General features: G+C 42.9%; 1 protein-coding gene and 2 non-coding genes across 7 annotated transcripts; 2 read left to right on the top strand and 1 right to left on the bottom strand.

Annotated features, from left to right (window-relative positions):
* The first annotated feature begins 5,133 nt into the window (after window positions 1-5,133).
* TRNAQ-UUG lies at window positions 5,134-5,205 on the top strand. The gene has a single exon. It is a non-coding gene; the product is annotated as a tRNA-Gln (tRNA).
* Window positions 5,206-5,669: 464 nt separating this feature from the next.
* LOC115481265 lies at window positions 5,670-5,810 on the bottom strand. The gene has a single exon (XR_003943921.1). It is a non-coding gene; the product is annotated as a U4 spliceosomal RNA (small nuclear RNA).
* Window positions 5,811-6,127: 317 nt separating this feature from the next.
* SIRT4 (sirtuin 4) lies at window positions 6,128-18,729 on the top strand. 5 transcript variants are annotated; one of them, XM_030219827.1, is made up of 4 exons: window positions 6,128-6,284; window positions 11,734-12,239; window positions 14,215-14,509; window positions 17,314-18,729. In XM_030219827.1, the coding sequence occupies exons 2-4, from the start codon at window positions 11,734-11,736 to the stop codon at window positions 17,473-17,475; spliced, it is 963 nt and encodes a 320-aa protein (XP_030075687.1). In that variant the 5' UTR covers window positions 6,128-6,284; the 3' UTR covers window positions 17,476-18,729. The 5 variants fall into 5 exon arrangements, with proteins under 5 accessions (XP_030075687.1, XP_030075686.1, XP_030075685.1 ...); XM_030219826.1 differs by having other exon boundaries at window positions 6,128-6,316; XM_030219825.1 differs by having other exon boundaries at window positions 6,150-6,185.
* The last annotated feature ends 2,291 nt before the right edge of the window (window positions 18,730-21,020 follow it).

Genomic DNA, 21,020 nt, shown 5'->3' with positions numbered 1-21,020 from the left:
TGAGGGATACTATGTGGTAAGTAAGAGAGGCTTGCTGTGGCCTGTGAGTTGTGTGTTGGGAGTCATAGGGTATCTTGTCAGTAAGCTGTGGCATATGAGAGGGTCATGGTTAAGAGGGAAATTAGGTGTCTAGTGAGGGAGGGAGAGAGTGGAGAATACACAAGGAAGGAGGGAAAGTGGGATTGAGGTATGCAACAGAAGCAATACTTGTTAACACCTATCAAAATTTGGTGCCAAAAAAGCAGTTTGTGTATGTTCCTTTTGCCCAAGGGTGAGGGAGAAGGAAGATAGTGCAAGGGGAAGACAAATACAAGAGAGTGACCTGCATAAATGAGCTGATGTATTGTAAATGAGGTAGGGGTTTGAAGATTATGGGCTGTAAGTTGTGTGTGTGTGTGTGTGTGTGTGTGGGTGTTCTGGTGTGTTTCACATTAATAATTTGTGGAGTACTTAGTGCATGGGATGAAGGATGTATAAAGGGAATGTGAGAGGGGTGTTTAGATTGTGTGAGGAAGTTGAAGGGCATGTGGTGAGTAAGGAGTAGTATACATTGGATGAACCAGTGCTATGTGAGGATGTGTAGTAGGGTGTGAGGTGGATGAGCATTGCCTGAGTAATGGAGAGTGGGAATAAGGGGAAGACAGGGACCAGAGCTAGAATGAGTACAGATTGCCCTCCCTCTCTCTCTCTTTTTCCTATGTAGCTGGATGTTTTATGTTGTGAACGTCATGACTCCTGCTACAGTTTTCCTGGCTACTCTCAGTGCCCCAGTTCCGGTTAAGGCCAAGAAGCTTATCAGTGCCACTGCTGCTCTCTCTCTGCTTATCAGAAATAGTTTTTCCACAGTAGGGTCCTCAAACAACCATAAATATGATTTGTAGCTGTTGCTGTGTCTGTTGGTGGTGGTTTTGCTGTTATAAAATGTGTAATTTTAATACTATTAATGTATTTATGATTTTATGGTTTGAGCCACTGGAAACGCAATCTTCAAGTCAAATAAAAAGAAAAAAAAAAAAACCCTAATGTACCTGAATGTAACTCACCTTGAGCTACTACTGAAAAAAAGGTGTGAGCTACTGTAAATCTAAATAATGAAATAAATGTGATACTAATTAGAGAAGTAAGAAAGGCTCCAGGATAAAACCATACTTTTTTTCCTTCTTCCTCTCCAAGGACCTCTCCCCACTGCTGGTTTCTCTTCCTCTCTCTCTCCCTCTGCTGTCCCTTTCCCTAAACCAGACCATATTCCACATGCTAATATATAAGAACTATATCAGGAGGACAGCACTATGGAAGTGATAGCAGACATTGTACTCACTCAACTAATGGTCCAATGAGTGGTAGACATTAAATTTAAGCTCCATATATGGAAGGATGATCCCTAGTAGTAGACTATAGCTGGGGGTTATCAGTGCCATTTTGGAGCCTGGCACCGACCCGGGCAGCAGCAGAGGGTCCCCAAGCCTGCCTCAAGCTCAAGGAGGCATAGCTTGCAGGCAGGCTTTGGGGTCCCTTTCTCATGAGAACATAAGAACATCAGGTTGGAAAGAACAAGAAGCGGGGAAAACAACCAGAACAAGACTTATGGAATTTTTTCCCAGCCTGTGTTTGGGTGCGATTCTGTGTTATATGTATGTGTCTCTGTCCTGGAGTGGAAACAGAAGTTATTAGAATGGGGTCCCCAAACCTTCTATTCCTTAAAAAAAAATAGTAAAATTAAACCAAGTGTGATATATCTAGGAACAAAAAAGTACAAATGAGCCCTCAAGCCTGAAGCAATGAAGAATCCTTTAATGTAATAGACCAGACACGGGCTGCATTTTGACGCCAACTGCACCTGCCTCAAGGGTCAATTTAGTACTCTCAGCAGTGGCATAGCCAAGGGTGGGCCGCTCAGTTCCACCTAGTTGCAGCACACCTATGATGTGGCTGGCAGGGATCCCCAAGCCTCACCAGCTGAAAACTCCCAGCAGCTGTCCCTCCTGTATACCTTGTAAATAGTAGATATTTGCCTGCAGCAAGTAGCGACTGATACATAATGCTCACATCAGCTCCACAGCCTTCCCTCTGATGTATTTCTGTGTAGGCGGAAACAGGAAGTTGCATCAGAGGGAAGGCTGTGGAGCCAACATGAGCAGCGTGTATTAGTTGCTGCTCGCTGCTGGTGAAACTCTGCTATTTAAAAGGTATGCAGGGAGGGGGGAATGTTTGAGAGACCATATGGCAAGCAGGCGAGAGAGGGAGAGACCAAATCACTTGTCGGACAGGGCAGAGCTACCCACCCATCTTGGGCCCAGGCCCACCCAAAATTGGGTATCTGGCTTCGCCCCTGACTCTCAGCAAATGCAAAATAAAATCCAAAAAGAACATTTAAAACCACACTGTGCAAAAGTAAGCAGTAACATACATCAAGCGCATCTATACACATTAATGGCTTCCAACAGACCCCTGAGGCAGGCGCAGTAGTTGGCGCCAAAACATGGCCGTGTCAGGTCTTTTACATTAAAGGATTATTCTTTGCTCCAGTCTTGAGGGCTAATTTGCACTCTTTTTTTTTGTTTGTGTACTTTTGGGCCCGCTCTTTTGCTATTTAATATCTAATCATTAAATATCACTGTCAACAGGTTTAAAAGGATGCATTTTACAGCATAACTGCAGTGTGCCACTGTCCTAAAGCAACATATATTGCTGTTGCTCTCCATCAGTAGTAAACTATACAGTTTAGTCACTAGGTGTCACTATATAAAGCAACAATGAATAAACCTATACAGTTCATTAAGTTTCACAGTAGAATTTACATCAAAGAACATGAAATATATATTGAAATCACTAAGAGCCAGTAGGGGCATGCATGTGTGTGGGAAAAGCATGTGGAGCATGCATTCATCAAATTATTTTCAATTGTTGTGTGTGTCCGCCTGTGTAGAGTGCACATTTGTGTTTGTGAGCAGGAGCGCAGAGAACAGAGAAGAGGAGATAGGCATTTTGAAAGCTGCAGTTTCCTAACGTCTATGTTTCAGTGTATACATTTTTTTTTTAATACTGCAGAAGTTAGAGTTGCTTCTTTGTTAGAAATGCATTGGGCCATTTTTGTAATGGAACAATGTCTTTGGAGCCCTGATAGTACCTGGTCCATTTTAAACTTGATGTTTCTTTTCACTGGGTGCACCCCCTCTCCCAAGCCAAATTTGATCTTGTTAAATTATTTTGCTCCAATCAGACACTCTTTACAAACTATATATAATTTTCAATATGTTGAATTGGAAATAATAAAAATTGAAATATAAACTAATAATATTCTTTAGTTTTAACAAAATATCAGTTAAAATTTTTTTTTTAACTTTTAAGAAGGCATGGAGGGAGACTAAGATACATGGAAATTTTAATATTTGGTAAGAGTGAGATAAATTGCTTACATCAGTTTCTAGCTGAAACAGATACAACAATATACACTATAGCCCTGATGGCGAACCTATGACACGCGTGTCAGTACTGACACGCGTAGCCATTTTCAGTGACACGCGGCCGCATGTGGCCGCATACAGAGAAGCAGCGGAGTTCCTTGCTGACACCCGGGGCGGATCGCCGATGCGCCCCCCCTCCCCCCCGGTGCAGCGCGACCTCCCCCCCCCCGGCGAAATCACCCGGTGCATGTTTACCCGCTGGGGGTGTGCCGTGTGCGCTCCTATTGGCTCCCTCCCTGCTGCTCCCTCTGCCCCGGCTCCTCACTTCCGGCCGGCGGAGCAGAGAGCAGCGGAATGCCGTGGGGGACGCATCTCTGAGGGCCCTGTGATCACCATTACCAGCAACCATCATCCAATCTACTGTTCTGGGGTGTCGTGGATTTGTAATTGACCACCATTACTGAGATAGGTGAGGGGGAGGCTGGGAGAGGCGAGGGCATGTGCTATGGGTGCCGTTTCCCGCCATTAGAAATAGCGGCAGCCATCTTAATTTACATAAGGTGGTCAGTTAGGCTAGTTAGGGCTAACAGGCTATCTATAATTCTATCTTCTGTCTCTGCCCCCCTGATGGAGAACTCAAAAAATAAAAAACCAAGGTTAAGTAAAGGAAGTGGTAGTAGCAGTAGCCGACCCTTTCAAGAGACATGGACCAAGATGTATGGCATTATAGAAAAAAATGGCAAATCATTTTGCGTTCTATGTACTGAAACGGTAGTAAGCAGAATGTGGAATATAAATAGACATTTTGAAACTAATCATTCCCAGCTCTTGAAAAAAAGTGAGGATGAACGGAAGGAATACATTTCCAGGCAGCTACACTTTTATAAGAGCCAATCTAAGTCCATCCTTAAATTTGTAAAAGGTTCTACAAATTTAACATCTGCAAGTTTGAGCATTGCTCACTCCATAGCTCAGCATAGAAAAGCACTCAGTGAGGGAGAATTTATTAAAGAAACTCTCCTAAGATGTGCACCAGTTCTATTTCACGATATGCAGAATAAAGATGCAATTATTAAGAGAATATCTGAGTTACCAGGAAATTTGGAGTGCCTGGATCCGATTACCAGACACTTTTAGCACCCTGAAAAATATAGCAATGGCTTTACTCACAATTTTTCCCTCTACGTACTTTTGTGAAACCTTATTCTCAGCGTTAAATAATATCAAAACCAACAAAAGAAACAGATTGACAGATGAAGTTAGTAGCGCTTGCTTGGGCTTGAAGTGTACAAAATACCAACCTTCAATTGAAGATTTAGCCAATGAAATTCAGCAACAAAAAAGTCTAACTAATAGGCAGATTAGTTAAAGAATTCCCCCTCCCCCTCACTTATCTTAGTTCACGGCACCCCACACAAGTTAAATAATATCAAGACCAACAAAAGAAACCGACTGACAGATGAACAAAGAAGTCACTAAGTAGGTAAGTTAAATAATTAGTTTTTGGTTTATTAAATACAGTTTTATATTACAATTATACATTTTTGTTATTTAAACTATAAATATTGCGAAATTATGGTTTTTTTCTCGAAGTGACACACCACCCCACCCGAGTTATGCTCGGTTTTTTGGCGAATTTTGACACACCAAGCTCAAAAGGTTGCCCATCACTGCACTATAGTAAGACATACAGTTCAAGTAAAAAAAGAAACAGGCCAAATTCGTCATTGGTCCCATGGTGTAATGGTTAGCACTCTGGACTTTGAATCCAGCGATCCGAGTTCAAATCTCGGTGGGACCTCTTTATTTTACCATGCTTATTTTACTTTCTCTTATAATTGTTTGACATAATCACAAATAAAAAAATGTTTTTATATTAATTTTATCACAAATAAAAAAATGTTTTTATATTAATTTTATACTTAGTGTGTAGATCATTTTTTTTTTAATTTCTCACCCAGTGTCTTAGATGGTGTGTTCTGGATAACAATGTATATGGTTTGCAGGATTCTAAATATACACGCTCTGATCTTGGTATAAAAAAAATTGCAAACACGCCTGTTTAGTTACTTACGTAGTTCTGAGAAAACAGAGCAGAAAGAATTACTCAGAATAATTTAATGTTTTGTGCTAAGTGAAAAATGAGCAAAAACAAAAAGAATTATTCAGAATAATTTGGATGTTTTGTGTCATCTCTCAATTAATGCTCTGACAATCAAACTTAGTACCACACACATTCATCTAATTTTTAAGACTCATTCTCAGTCTCCGTAGAGACTGTCAAAAATTGCCAGTGCCGACTATATTGCAAGTCGTCATGGCGGGGTATTGGGAAAAGTTTTCAATTAGCAATAATCGCGCCTCGGATAAACCTCATTGGCTACGATACTGCCACTGCGCAAAGCTACTGACTAACCTGTGCCTCTGCCGCCCCATCACATTGGAAACCTTTCATAGTTATGGAGAGAGGTCACGTAGGAAGTTACATACTACGCTGCTATGGAATACCCACACTGAAAAGCACGATCTAGCATAATAACTCTAAGAATAAAGGATTATGAAGAGGAAATTTGCAAAATCTCTACATCCTAAAGTACATAAATATTTACAGGGCATTCTGGGAAAGTACATAATAATGAATGCTCCTGCGTGCTGCCGCTTTGTCCCAGGTTGCGTCACAAAAGGGACAGGTTAAGTAACGTAACGGGGATATGCGTGCGTGCGTGCGTGCGTGCGAGGAACGTCTGTCGCTGGGTTATGGTTTTCTTTGGCTATAACGAGGTCAACTCATTCATGCTTGGTTCGGCATAGCACCAGGACCGGTACCAAAAGCAAAGCGAGAGTAGTAGCAGGTTCCCTTTGCCGTGCGTAAGCGGCGGGGTCAGTGCCGTGTATCCTGGGTCTTCGTGGCAGTAAGTGCAAGCCCCGAGCCCGAAGTAGGGAAAATAGAGGGTTAGCAAGTGAGAGGAATTTTTGCAGGTAGCATTCCCCCCCCCCCCCCCCCCCGCCAATTACCATTATAATTTGATCGTTTAGGGCCAACTTCCTGAAGACAACTAATTCTGCTCTTAGGGGAAAATAGACGCCACAAAGGATCGGCGGCGGTCTTCAGCAACCAGCCTGTTCCCATGAATCCTCAAAGCTCTCCCTCCAGCACTGTCAATGCTCGAACGCTCATGCTGGGAGGGAAGCATTGGCGTTTGGGTTACGGCACCAACATACTGGAACAGTTGACCCAGGGCATAGCCCTAAAGAGGCTACACTGCTGCCACTTGGCCTCAGAGCACTGACATGGCAGCACTGTGCTCTTCTAAAGCCTGAAAGGAACCTCCAGTGGCGTGTCAACAGCAGGCCACTATCGCCTCCCCGCCCCTCTCCCCTCCAACACACCTGCATCATCACAAATGATGCCCCAAACTTTCAAGTAACAGAAGGAGTGGGGAGGGGACAGAGAAAGTGTGAAGGTAAGCTGGAGAGCGTAGGAGAAGGGACAAACAGGACAAGGAGAGAAAGAGAGAGGATGGAGGCTGATGAGTTGGGGGGTCATCAAAAGGGTTTGGGGATGAGCTGATGGGGTAGAACAGGGGAGATGGGGTCTCCTGCTTTATGGTTAGGGCATTTCATTTTGGGGGGATTTTAATTCTGCAATCTGTAGCCTGAAGAGTTTTGAACAACAGCAACGTCTTTCAACTGCTGGCATGTGTAGCATCAGTTACAGATGGTGCTGTGCTGCTGAACATAAGTTGCAAGAAGTTGGCTCTGCCCATGGCCACAGCTGTTTAGGCTCCAGTTGGTTTGCCAAATTAAAATGCCTGAAAACTGAGTCTTATCCTACCTGTTCTATAAAAAACATACAATTTAGCAAACAAACATGCGTGGGATAAACATAAAGGAATCCTGTTCAGAAAGAATGTATCCTTGGGAGCTTAGCCGAGTTTAGGTGGGGATAGTGCTGGGCAGACTTATACGGTCTGTGCCAGAGCCAGTGGTGGGAGGCAGGGCTGGTGGTTGGGAGGCGGAGATAGTGCTGGGCAGACATACTGTGCCAGAGCTGGAGGTGGGAGGCGGGGATAGTGCTGGGCAGACTTATATGGTCTGTGCCCTGAAGAGGACAGGTACAAATAAAAAGTAGCACATATGAATTTATCTTGTTGGGCAGACTGGATGGACCGTGCGGGTCTTTTTCTGCCGTCATCTACTATGTTCTGGGAAAATTCTGCATCAAAAATTAACATTCTGCATTTTTATGTAAGATTTTTTGTTTGTATTGTGAATTATTACTCAAAGGCAGTGATACTTTATTATCATAAATGGTGGGCATGGAGCATTTTGGTCTGGCAGTTTTGTTTTAATCTGGATGGTGGTGGGGTGGGGGGTTGTCAGATAGGGAGCCTTGTGGGGCTGTAGACATGGGGAGGGATGTTTTTGGAGTGTGGGGGAGTTTGTCGATAATGTGGATTGTGGCATGGGGGTGAGGGGGGTCCTGGAGGGTATGTTGGTCAGTGGAGGTTGTTGGGTTGGGAGCCCAGTGTGGCATTATTGTCACAGAGGCAGGAAGGGAGAGAGAGAGAACCTGGAAGGGCTGTATGTATGCCTTGTGAGAGAGAGGATGAGGTCCCTTGTTCTAATTGACTTACATTTTCATCCTGTTAGTACCAGGATTTAAACATATGAGGCATTAAAAGGCTCATACTCCTTTTAGTACCACTCCTTTATTGGGTGTATGTGCTCTGTCTCGGTTAATCAGAGCTAATTTACCAAAATCTCTTCTTCCTCCTTTCCCTCTCTAATTTCCCCCCAACCGCACCTACCACACCTTACATGGACCTCATTCTACTACAATATCACTTTGTATTCATTCATACCATGTATTTGTTCAGACCATCAGCTAACGCTGTTAACGGTTATATGTAAGCCACATTGAGCCTGCAAAAGGTGGGAAAATGTGGGATACAAATGTAACAATAATAAAAAAATGTGTTAGCAGCAATCATATTAATGGAAGCTGCACAAAAATCAGCTGTTAGAGTATTACAACATCTGACTTGTAGATTATTAGTAGATTGTCTAGATTGATTTTAACAATGTTATCATGTACATTGATATAGATTTTTGCATGGTCTTTAGAGATTGAACTCTGTTTTTAAACAAAAAAAAAGTGTGGTAGACAATTTTAGGAAAACAGAGAGGGTAGTTTTGTGTGCCCTTATAAATTATTCCAAGGCAGAAGTAACTGTGTGTGTATGTGCCTTTAGAAATCAGCACATCTACTATAATAAAACGCACCCTCAAAGTTCTGAAGACACTGACGTCACTGCAGCCACTCAGACACCGGTTCGTAAGTTCATGGTGGTGAAGCCAGAACACTCACTATGTCTCCATGCCCCGCCCTCGCGTCACACGTGATGACGTTGAGGGCGGAACAAGTACACAAGAATGCAAATGAAGAACGGGGAGGAGTAGGGAAATACGCTCCGCGTGTTTCCCTACTCCTCCTCTTCCAACGAATCGCACACAGCCTAACAAAAGCAAGCCGCCGAGGACGTGGCCATCACCCTGCCCCTTTCGCCCCGCCCCCGGTCACCCCCTCTTCCCCCCATCACCTTCCCTCCCCCCTGTCACCTCCCCTCCCCTTACGCTACTATCCCTGGTGGTGTAGAGGTACCTGTTCGCTCAGGGCAGGAAAGAAAGAGCCCCCGCTTTCCTGCCGGGAGCACTGCTGCTAGCTGCCCTGCTGCATCCTGTGTGAGTCCGGCTCTCGGCGTTTCAAAATGCCCGCCGAGAGTTGACGCAGCCTTGCGAGACTTCAACTCTCGGCGGCCATTTTGAAACTCCGAGAGCCGGACTCGCACAGGATGCAGCAGGGCAGCTATCAGCAGTGCTATGGTCAGGAAACAGGGGGCTCTTTCTTTCCTGCCCTGAGCGAACAGGTACCTCTACACCACCAGGGATAGTAGCGTAAGGGGAGGGGTAGTCCCGTGCCCGCTAGCGCCCATTTCATTTCAGGCAGAAACGGGCCTGTTTTACTAGTATACATATATTTTATAAATGCATGTATAGATGCAGCTTCCACCACTGCTCTGTCCAGTCTTTGCCTCCTGGAATAAGGCGTTGTGTGTGTGTGTGTGTATCCTATATAATAATTTGCACCTCTGTCTGGATGCCTGGATTCGTAACACAGTTCCCATTGGTCCGCCCAGGGGATGATGTCACAGGGTGGACCAATGGGAAGTGAGAGGGAGCACCAGCCACCGGAGGTGAGTAAAGAATCCCCCCCCCCCCCCCCGAGTTCCTTGTTTCCATGAGCCCCTACCTCCCTCCCTCCTTCCACTCCCATCCGATGGCCCCAATCCCATCTGAGTTCCACCCTCCCTCCTCCGATTTCCACCGCCCAGCACCTCCCTCTCTGTGGCCTCCGAGTGCAAGCAGGACATGTGCGGCTGCCCCTGCCCTTTGTAAGTGCTGTCTGTTCTTTAAAACTTTTTACCTCCTGCTCCACCGGCAACAGTGAAGTCCAGCACGCATGAACGCCGCTTCAGACTGCCTTCGCTTTCGATCCTGTTTCAGCTGTGCCTCTGGTTCCGCCCTCATTTCCTGTTTGCGGAAGGGCGTGACCAGAGGCACAGCTGAAACAGAAGCGAGAGCAAAGGCAGTCTGAAGCGGCCTCCGTGCGTGCTGGACTTCTCTGTTGCCGGCGGAGCAGGAGGTAAAACGTTTTAAAGAACAGCCGGCACTTAGGAAGAGCAGGGGCAGCAGCAGCACACGTCCTGCTTGCACTAGGAGGCCAGAGAGAGAGAGAGGGAGGGAGCCGCGGGGTTGTGGAACTCGCGACGACAGTGGGTGCATGGAACTTGGAGGGCACGGGACAAGAGAGGGTGGGGGAGGGGGTCCTGGGACGAGAGGGGGAAGGGGGTCCTGGGATGACAGAGTGGGGAGGGGGGGTCTTGGGATGACAGAAGGGGAGGGGCGGTCCTGAAAGTCGAATGGGAGGTGGGAGCCTGTTACTCCAACGGAAGGTGGGGTCCTGCAACTGTAAGGGAAGGGGGGTCCTGACACGCGAAGGGGAGGGGCACCTGGAACGCAGAGGACAGGGAGGGAGGGGGCATGGAACTCCGAGGGGAAGGGGGCTCAAACTCGGAGGACAGAGAGAGACGAACGAATGGGGGTGTGGAACTCCAAAGACGGGTGCAGGGAACTCCCGGGGGGGGGGGGGGGGTGAGGGAGCCCTTGCTAGCATCCATTTAATTTCACACAGAAATGGGCCTCTTTTACTAATATATATATATATATATATATATATATATATATATATATATATATATACACACACACACTTCAGGCTCAGGAATAGACTTCCTGAGCCTGTACGTCTAGCTCCGTCTCTACCTGTTTTCAAATCTATGCTGAAAACCCACCTTTTCACCACTGCTTTTGGCTCCTAGCTACTACTCAATTGCCTCCCCTTGTTCCTACAGACCCAGTACTTCCCTCGCCCTTAATTGTCTTGTCTGTCTGTATTATTTTTATATTGTAAGCTCTATTGAGCAGGGACTGTCTCTCTATGTCAGGTGTTCAGCGCTGCGTGCGTCTGGTAGCGCTATACAAATGTTAATAATTATATATATATATATATATATAAAAATAAAAAAATAAGTAGGCACTATGGGGTAATGTTATTAAGCACTTCCACATATAAAGCATGCTTTATTTAGATGCCTAAAATTACTTTTTAAAAATTGTATGCAGGTATAAGTAAAAAAGTAGCACAGCAACCGAGCACCTGCATTTAAGCAATTTATGTGTAGATATTCCCAGGAGTGGAGCTGGCATGGCATTGTGGTGAATGCACTTAATTTAGAAAATACACATGTATATATTTACATCTAGCTTGGAGCAGTCATAAATTTGTGCAAGAACATTTGTAAGCTATTGGGAATTACTGTAGGCACCTATGTGGCCTTTATAAAATAAGCAGCTTTTTGAGAATGTTTATAGGCATACTGTTTTAAAATGACACTTTCTGCATTCATACACCTGGGCATTTTATGCTGTTCTACATGTTCAAATTGCTTACAAAATTATCCCCACACTCAATAGCATATATAGAAAGGGACTAAATTAGCACAAGCTGGAAAAATGTCAAGGCCTCAATTAATTCTGGCTGCTGTCTATTTGTACATTTCCTGTAAGCATTAATAAATGTAGCTCTGTTAAATAAAAAGCGCAAAATTCAATCAAAAATAACAGAAGGCTTACTTATACGGAAGATTATCTTCAAAGTTATCCCTTTTATGTTTCAGTCTTGTCTTTGTTTTTTTGTGTATCCCAGATGAGACTTCACAATGTTTCAAAAACAGCAGGATTCAGAGGATGGTGGTTTCAGAAGCACAGACTGGCCTCTATGGCCACACAGACTGCCTCAAGCCTGCCTTTTGTACCCAATAGCCCACCTTTAGATTGTGCACAACAGGAGCAGCTGCAGCAGTTTATCTATTCTTCCCAACAGCTCTTTGTAATGACTGGAGCTGGAATTTCCACAGAATCAGGGATCCCAGACTATCGTTCAGAAGGAGTGGGCCTCTTTGCGAAGACAGATCGGCGGCCCATTCAACACAAAGAGTTTATCCAGAGCGCCAGTGCCAGGCAGCGGTACTGGGCACGCAATTTTCTAGGTTGGTCCCAGTTTTCTTCCCATGAGCCAAATGCAGCCCACTGGGCTCTGAACTACTGGGAGAAACTGGGAAAACTGCACTGGTTGGTGACACAAAATGTGGACGCTCTGCATACAAAGGCTGGAAGTCAGTGCCTGACAGAACTGCATGGCTGCACACACAGGTATTTAGTTGTTCCAGCTCAATTACTATTAACAGGAACCTATAAAAGTAAGCAAGTATGGGCTTAATTAATATCTTCAAAAGTAATCAGTAATTAATCAGCTCAGCATCAAAAAGCACATATTCTAGAGGCATTTTGAAGAGTAGTTTTCCTGGGACCAGGCAGATTGAGAAAAAGCCGTTTTACCTCTCAAGTCATTCCTACTGCAAGAACTTTATTATGTTGTCCTGAATTCAGACATTTAATAACAGATTGAAAAAGTAACATGCAACAATGGGCCAGTCTCCTGGCTTGACTACAGCACTGTGGTGCAGAAATAGTCTGACCAGGGCCAGCACTTATTTTCAGGAAAGGGGGAGCTGTGGGTGCTGACAGAAGAGACAGTACTTAGAGAATCAAGCTGAATTACTTGACATACCATCTGAGGGATTTATGTGTGAAAATGGGAGAAGAGAAAGGAATGCAGACTTTAACATTACTTTCACCTTGTCATATGGCCTTTATCCAGAAAAGTATTTACAAAGTAGTAGTTGTAACTTGGTTGTTTATAGGCAGCTGATGCAGAAAGTCACATGGTAAAGCTGTGCACTGATGACCAAGTATGCAGATTGTATTGCAAAATGACCTAAAAAATATACTGTGGTGATGCAGTAATAAATAAGCATGCAGATTACTGCTGTGTTTAAAGTGTGCGCTGTTAGAAGAAACCAGTGCATACCGTGGCAGTAATCCGCAGCTCATGCACTGACAGGAAGGAGGCCATTTTTGAAAAAGCTACCAGGCCTGCATCCCCCCACCCAACATCACAAAATTACCTGGTAGTCTGATAGACCCTCCTTTCCCTTCTGACCCAACTCACCTGACCCTGGCATGAAATAATTCCTGGTAGTCTAGTAGACCCTTGACATGACCTCCTTCCCCCATCTTAACAAATGATTCCTGGTAGTCTAGCATCTCTCCTTCTTTCTCTTGACCTGACTGCCCTACCCCCAACATTTAATCAAATCCCTGGTAGTCTAGTGCACCCCTTCCCTACCCGAACCTTTTGGACCCTCATCACCACCTCAAAGTTGAAAGGCAGGACTGATGCTCACTCACTCCTACCTCTGGCACTGCCATCATTCAAAGTAACATAATAACATAGTAGATGACGGCAGAAAAAGACCTGCATGGTCCATCCAGTCTGCCCAACAAGCTAACTCATATGTGCTACTTTTTGTGTATACCCTACTTTGATTTGTACCTGTGCTCTTCAGGTACAAATTAAAATAAAAAAAAAAAGGAATATGCTGTGCAACTATTGTGTATAAATTACAAATAGAAAACAATAATAACAGTGAGCAGCTATAATAACCCTCCTCACCACCACTTCTACCCTTCCCCAACCCCAGCAATAATTTTCTACTATCTCAAGGAATCCTAATCCACCCTGTTAAAATGTCCAGGGGTAATACAACCCAAGTGTGTTCCAGTGCATTGCTTTATTTGGTAGCATCGGGATATGCATATGCATGGCATATGATTCTAGCAGTACATAAACAGTGTAACAGTGGGAGAAAGAAAATATTTGATATTTGAGAGGGTTAGATCATAGAACTGGCTGCAACAGAAACGGGAACTAAATACAGTGCACAGAAATACAAGCAAGCCTAATGAGTAAGAAACTGACAAAAGTATTTCACAGAGAAGTATTACTTTCTGTGGACAAGTAATAACTATATTTGTTGAAGGGGAGAAAGATACTGAGGATTTTAAAAACAAAGGATGTGTTAACAGGAGACAATCTTCCTTTGCAGAAGTAAACTTGTGCAGTCCCATTATGTCCCAGCCTCTCCATTTTCCATCACTTTTGATCATATAATAGCCCAGAAGAAAGCAAATTCAGTAAGACCCTGAGGAAATAGAAGGAAATGCCTGTGGAAAGAGGGCCTCTGTTATCAATGGGATGTGCCAAGTCACTTTTCCTCTTTTGCAGGATTATTTGCCTTGGTTGTGGGCTCAGAATTGCAAGGTCTGAGCTTCAGGATAGATTTATAGCCCTGAATCCCATGTGGACTGCAGAGGTTCAGGGTGTGGCTCCTGATGGTGATGCCTTTATCACTGAGGAACAAATAATACATTTCCGCATCCCTGCTTGTGCCACTTGTGGGGGAATCTTAAAACCAGATGTAACATTCTTTGGTGACAGTGTGAGCCCAGCTAAAGTGACTGATGTGTACCAACACCTTTCCGAGTCTGATGCAGTGCTGGTCGTCGGATCCTCACTACAAGTGAGTGGATAGTCATAGCTGAAGAGATTCCAAGGCCCAGAAATCCCAAATATAGCATGAAGATGTATTTACTACTTAAACTAAAACTTATTAGAGGAAAACAGAGGAGTGGCCTAGTGGTTAGGGTGGTGGACTCTGGTCCTGAGGAACTGAGTTCAATTCCCACTTCCGGTACAGCTCCTTGTGACTCTGGGCAAGTCACTTAACCCTCCATTGCCCCAGGTACAAATAAGTACCTGTATATGTAAGCTGCATTGAGCCTGCCATGAGTGGGAAAGCACAGGGTACAAATGTAACTAAAAAAATATAAAGTCACACTTTCACTTCATATAACTGTTCACAATGGAGAGCTGTTTCCTACTTTTGGTGAGGAGGAGTAGAAGGAGTTGTAAAAGAGGGAGAGGATGAAAATATTTAGAGTAAAGGCAGGGCAAGAGCATGGAGTGACAATTATAGTCCAAACTACTTTACTGGGCAGACTGGCTGGGCCATTTCAGTCTTTATCTGCTGCCATCTACTGGGTTGCTGTGTTACTAGAGGTTGGATGGACACCGGAGATGGAATGGAGTGTGGGGGTGGCGGGGTTAGGATGGAGGGGTGAGAGAAAGAAGAGAGAGGGAAACTAGAGGACAGGATGGGTATAACCACTGGGAGAGAGAGAGGCAGTTTAAGAAAACAGGTAGTAAAAGACAAACTGTAGTGAGAGCAAAAACATTCAGAGGTTATCAGTCTGAAGGATCAGAGTTCACTTTGTGAGAACAGAGTAAGAAAAGAGAATAAAGTAAGAACAAGTGGCTTAACAACAGTAGGAAAAACATGATTACAATAGTTTTGGCAAATCTTATTTTAAGTTAACATTTTTAAAAATCAGATGTTCAATAGAATTATTTAAGCAAAAAACAAAATAAAAAAAACCCCCAACTTTTTATGCAGATATTCCACAGAAGTGTTCAATCTATGCCACAGAATCTACCTTTGAACTGCTGCTTGAAATCATGGGCACATAACTACATTTCTGTTTAGAAAGCTGAAGTCCTAAGAAAGCAATGGTTTTGAACACTATCCTTGGAGTCTACTTCATCAGTTTTCAGAATATTCATGTTATAATATGCAGGCAATAAAAGCAGTTCCTGCAAACAAATAATCATCATGGCCATCTATACTAGTACATTCTCCTATAGTTGGACATCCATATTTTTTGTAGATCGCATTGCAGTTGCTACACTGGTGTTTCATAGTTTTGACAAATACTAAATTATGTTTTTTATGGTGTTTATTACATATTTTGCTGTACTTTGACAAACAAGTTGATAGACTGATTTGTTCCTAAGACTCCTGAGGCAGACAACTTCTGTACCAAAATACAGAAATATCTCAAGTAATGTTTTTTTAAATATAGCATTGAATTCTTATAATAAATATCCTAAGGTTAGAACCTCAGTGGTCACCCTCCCTTTTTTGTTGTCATTTGTTTTATATAATATAACCTTCTAGCTTAGCATAACCTTGATAACTATGCACAACCTTTCTATGCTAAGTGGTTTCCAGGTAGTAAAGTCCTTGCTTCTCTGTAAAGTTAAGGTGAAATAATCAAACCAGATATCAGTTAGTATTTTTCTAACAGTCGTAAGAGAGTCTTTTATACAGTTCCATAGACTCTTAGTCTTATCAGGAAAGCTTCACCTCTATGCTGGGAGATTCTGTATCTAAATGCAAATTTCTATACACAAATGATGTAAAAAGGCTCTTGATTTCTATCTTTTATGCACACGTCTGCTAGTCCTCCCACACCTCCATTTCTTCGTTTTCTGAGGGTTCCTTGTAACTTTAACTAATTTCCAACTCCATGGGTTCATAATTCTTTCTCATCATCCCCAGTTACCATCACCTTAGAGTGTATGGGTGAAACATACCTCTGTTCCCCCCACAGTATTCATATATATAAGCTGTTATAGTCTTAGTGGTGAGAAAGCCCAAATAAAGATTAAAAAAAAAAAAGTACCTGCTGAAACAGAAAGCCTGCACAACAAAAAAAAGACCAAACCTTCTAAAAACCAAGAGATAGGTTAATACTAAAATCATATCCATATAACCCACCACTGGGTTATATGGCAGCTGCCCTTTTCTTTCTTACAAGTGGTATTTATGGTCCTATTACCCCAGTGGTGGGTTATATGGATATGATTTTAGTATTAACCTATCTCTTGGTTTTTAGGAGGTTGGTTTTTTTTTGTGTGTGTGCAGGCTGTTTCAGCTGGTACTTTTTTTTTTTAATCTTTATTTGGGCTTTCTCACCACTATATATATTTATATATGTAGTCAGTGTCATGAAAAATAATTTTAAGCAGTGTCGTATATTGTTTGTAAGTGGTTTTTAAGGACAAGGCTGAAATAATTATGAACTGCATAGTCCCAGGATGGACCTACCTAGTTCTTGACAAAAAGCAAATGGACAGTGAGAGTAATTTTTTAAAATAAAATTTCCAGTACAGTGTGAACTGTTCTCCAACCTAATTCCAGGTACAAACAGGGCAGGAAGGGTATTCCAACAATAAGATAAACTCCCATACACACCTACCCTAATAAAAACAAAACGTGACACATCATACTGAACTGTGTTTCTTATGGAAATAAATACTAGTACATACAATATACTGTATATTAAAACTATAGATTAAGTAAGTTATTGTGACTACATGCACCAAATTTGCAGTCTTTATATCTGCACATTTACAAACTTGTTTCAATCCAGATTTGGTATCTGTCCTCATATTAACCAAGCTCTTTGCATTTCACCCTCACAGGTTTACTCTGGCTACAGGTTTATACTCGCTGCTTATGAAAAGAAGTTGCCCATTGCCATCCTGAACATTGGGCCCACAAGAGCTGATCACCTGGCATCTGTAAAAGTGGCATCCCGCTGTGGGAAGGTTCTGCCTGAAATTCTGACACTGAGAGAGACATAGTAAGGACCTCTCATTGTGAGAAAGGTCTCTGAGATGTTCTTCTTGGAGAAAAATAGCAAAGGAAAGCAGATAAAGTTCATAAGGACCACATGGTCTATTTTCCCTCCCTTCTACAGTGTAACAGAGCTCATCATGTTAACTTCCCTTCTTTCTCACTAAAGATTCTATGTGCTTTCCCCATATATTTTTAGTTTGGTTGTTTTCTCCTCCTGTGAGCTTCCAGCTTCTAATGGGGTTACAGTCCTATGAGCCTTGATTTGCAATTAACCAGGACTTTTTCCCCATTTTCTTTTTGTTGTGTGTATTTTTTAATCCAACATGCCTCTCCCCTACACACCCTAGAATTCCTCTAACTGCCTTGAAGCAGTGTTCTGCAACCATCAGGAACGATCACTCTATCATCTTCCTCCTTTTTGCTATACATCAGCATCTCACCCTCTCCACTGTATAGTGCACTCTTGGATTTTTGCACCCCAAATCCATGTCTCTGCAATTAATTGCATTAAAATTTAGCTGTCAAACTCCTGACCATGCCTTAATTGTTCCCAGGTCACTTCTCATCTTTTCTGTGCTATCTGGAGTGTTACTGGTACCTGCATAAAGATGGACCTTCCCTTCTAGTATCTCTGTAATAACTCATATGAAAATACTAAACAGATTCAGACTCAGGAGTAAACCATGAGGGCATTTATCATGTCCACTCAGCCACTTTCCAGTCCAGTTTACCCAGATACGTATAAGCACCAATATTCGTTCACTACACATTTACAAGTTAGGATTTAGCTTTAGGTTGCCTAGCTTATAATGCGTTATTGTTTAGGACGGTATCTGAACACACAGCATCCAACACCCCTACCAGGCCTCTTATTATGTGGAGTGGCATTTTAGAAGGACATCCTCTTTGGAACATGGATGGGCATCCATCTCACGTGTAACAGCCTGTTCTAAAATACATGCGAGGTGGGACATCCATGTGCTGGAAATGGAAATGTCTGACATCAACATTCATTTACAAACTGAAACATGCAAATTTTGAACAGGGAAAACAAGGGACATAGATGTTTGTTTAGCTGCATAGGAACGTCCAGCTTGTAAAATGGCCACACAGATGTTCATGCAGAACAAAGGGTTAGCTTAATGGTTAGAGTAGTAGATTGAGAATCAGGTGATTCAGGTTTAAATCTCACTTCAGCTGTTTGTGTTTTGTTTTTAATTGTGAGCTCTCCAGGAACAGAAAAATACCTACTGTACCTGAATATAAACCGCTTCAATAGCCTTCAGGCGTCTTATATATTCAGGTACAGCAAGTATTTTTTCTGTCCCCAAAGATTAAAAAACAAAAAATCATAAACAGCTGAATTGGGATTTGAACCTGGGTCCTTGGTTCTTAATCCACTAATCATTAGGTGTCTCCTTAAACCTGCATATTGCTCTGTTAAGAATGTCCGTAATACCTGAAGCTGTCCTACAGCCTGGTATCCCTTGCTGGTTTCACATTCAGAAGAGAGGGAGGGGGACAGCAATCACTGGGGGATTATGGAGGTGTCCTGCCTTAATCCCTCCACTGGATAGCAGCTTAATCAGAGCACCTTTCAGTAACCTGGACATGACAAGTACCATGTCTAAATTTAAACATCCATCTCTTTAGACAAGGCCTTCCCTTCCATTTCTGTGAACGGAGTTGGACATCCATATTTTGGGTCCTCCCTAGTCTCACCCACAACACGCCCAAACCATGTCCCATTGCCATGTGGAGGTACTGCAGTGTTATATGTCTATGTCCTGCCTTTATAAAATTAGGATTTAGATGGCCATGCAATATGAACAGTATTCAGACATCCAAAACAAAAACAAAGCTTCTAAAATAACCCCTTAGTCACGAAGTCAAAGACATTTATTTTATATTTTTTTGATAAGATCTTCTGGTGAAATCATGCTGTCTTGGATTCTGTAAGCAACTGGATTCAAGGTACTCTGGCTGCCTTGTTGGGCATACGGGATGGACTATATGGGACTTTATCTGTTGTTATTTACTATGTTACTACATTAATTTATTCACCAATAAGGTCAGACAAACTGATATGTAATTACTAATCTTGTCCTTAAGCCTACTTTTATTAAAAAGGGGTTTCCCCTGTCTCCAAATAATGACAATGGAGCTGCCAAAATCTTTTTGAGCTCTTCTAACATCAAGCCCCAGCGCCTTGTCCACTTCCACTTTTATATGCGCCAACCAAATTCTGTCTTCTGTAAATGGAGTGTATCTACATGTCTGTAGCCTTTCTCCAACCCCTTCTTCATTGAGCAAAATTATCTATTACCAGGCAAGTCTCCCATTTAGAGCAGATCGTGGCGGGATACAAAGACAACACTAGTGTCTGTGATAACTTCTAATCAGTTATCTGTACTCATGTAACTTTTCTTAGCCATTTTTGAGACAGTTGACCCCTCACTATTGCTGGTCCTAGTAACACAGAATCTCTTATTTCCAGATATTCAGGGTGGTACTTACTTAGTCTAGCCCAAATTTTTGGCATTATCATAGCTTTCATTCATTGTTTCTGTCAGTCCTCTGAACATATTATCAGTTGGACTGTCAGACACATGAAATAATACCAGTTGAGGCCATTTTAGCAAAGTGATCACTAAAGAACCAGTGCAGACAATGAAAATGTCTGACATTCTACACATCAGTACTCATGTCAGTCACCCGTTAGTCCATAATGTGGAGTCCTCCTTGATTGCCAGCTTAGTGTAGACAAACAGGTGAGCTCATAGCTTCTTTGGAGAACAGTGTAGCATGATCAGGTTCTACCTTAGGCCTGCTAGACAGAACTGCTGCTTGTTCTTGGAAATCACTTGAAGAGGATAATGCTGTGTTGCCATGAAGGGGATCTGGGTTGTTCTGAAGCTTGGCTTTCGCTTCTTGGTCCAGCTAGGGCTGGGGTTGCTCACAAGGCAGCATTCAGCCTCTGGGAAGAAAATCTCAGCCATCATACAAGAGCAACACCTAGTATATGTTTTGTACTGTCATCTATGGCCCCACTAAAGGAGGGCTGCTACATATAATAATAGCTGGGCTAGATGAGAGGCAGGGGAGATGAGGATTTAAAATAGGGCAAATACTTTTGATAATTGCAAATGACAGCTCATAGTGCTGTAGTTATAATAAAGGCTCATTTTGATTCAGCTGGAAGCCGAAAAGAACAAGAGGAACTGCTAGGAGCTGAGAGTCTGTCATTCTGCATTCAGCTATACGACAAAGATGGAAACCCTACTCTAATTTATTGTTGAGGGAAAGAAGTCTTAAGAGATTACCATTAGTCTACTTTAAAGGTAGAAATAAAACAAAACATGACCCAGAGAGCGTCCAAACGATATATATGGCTCCACTAGGGGGGAAGGGGGGGGTTGCCCTAGGACTATCAGAGTCCAAGCCCTGGGGCACGAGAGGGAGGGGTAGGGGGAGGGGGGAGGAAGTGGGGGGGGGGGGGGGATGAAAAGGGGGAAAAAGCAAAAATTGATGACAGATTTCTACACTAGCT

This window comes from Microcaecilia unicolor, chromosome 11, assembly GCF_901765095.1.
Source record: "Microcaecilia unicolor chromosome 11, aMicUni1.1, whole genome shotgun sequence".
Taxonomy (NCBI): domain Eukaryota; kingdom Metazoa; phylum Chordata; class Amphibia; order Gymnophiona; family Siphonopidae; genus Microcaecilia; species Microcaecilia unicolor.
Note: the sequence above shows the minus strand (reverse complement) of the source record. Positions and strands in the feature narration are given on the sequence as shown.

What these genes read in the sequence shown, in the direction of transcription:
- SIRT4 (XM_030219824.1), top strand. Translation starts at nt 7,605, where the DNA reads ATGTTCTGGGAAAATTCTGCATCAAAAATTAACATTCTGCATTTTTAT. An exon ending in TTAACATTCTGCATTTTTAT is followed by an intron (nt 7,653 to 11,733) that starts GTAAGATTTTTT and finishes TGTGTATCCCAG; the next exon opens with ATGAGACTTCACAATGTTTC. An exon ending in CTGCATGGCTGCACACACAG is followed by an intron (nt 12,240 to 14,214) that starts GTATTTAGTTGT and finishes CCTCTTTTGCAG; the next exon opens with GATTATTTGCCTTGGTTGTG.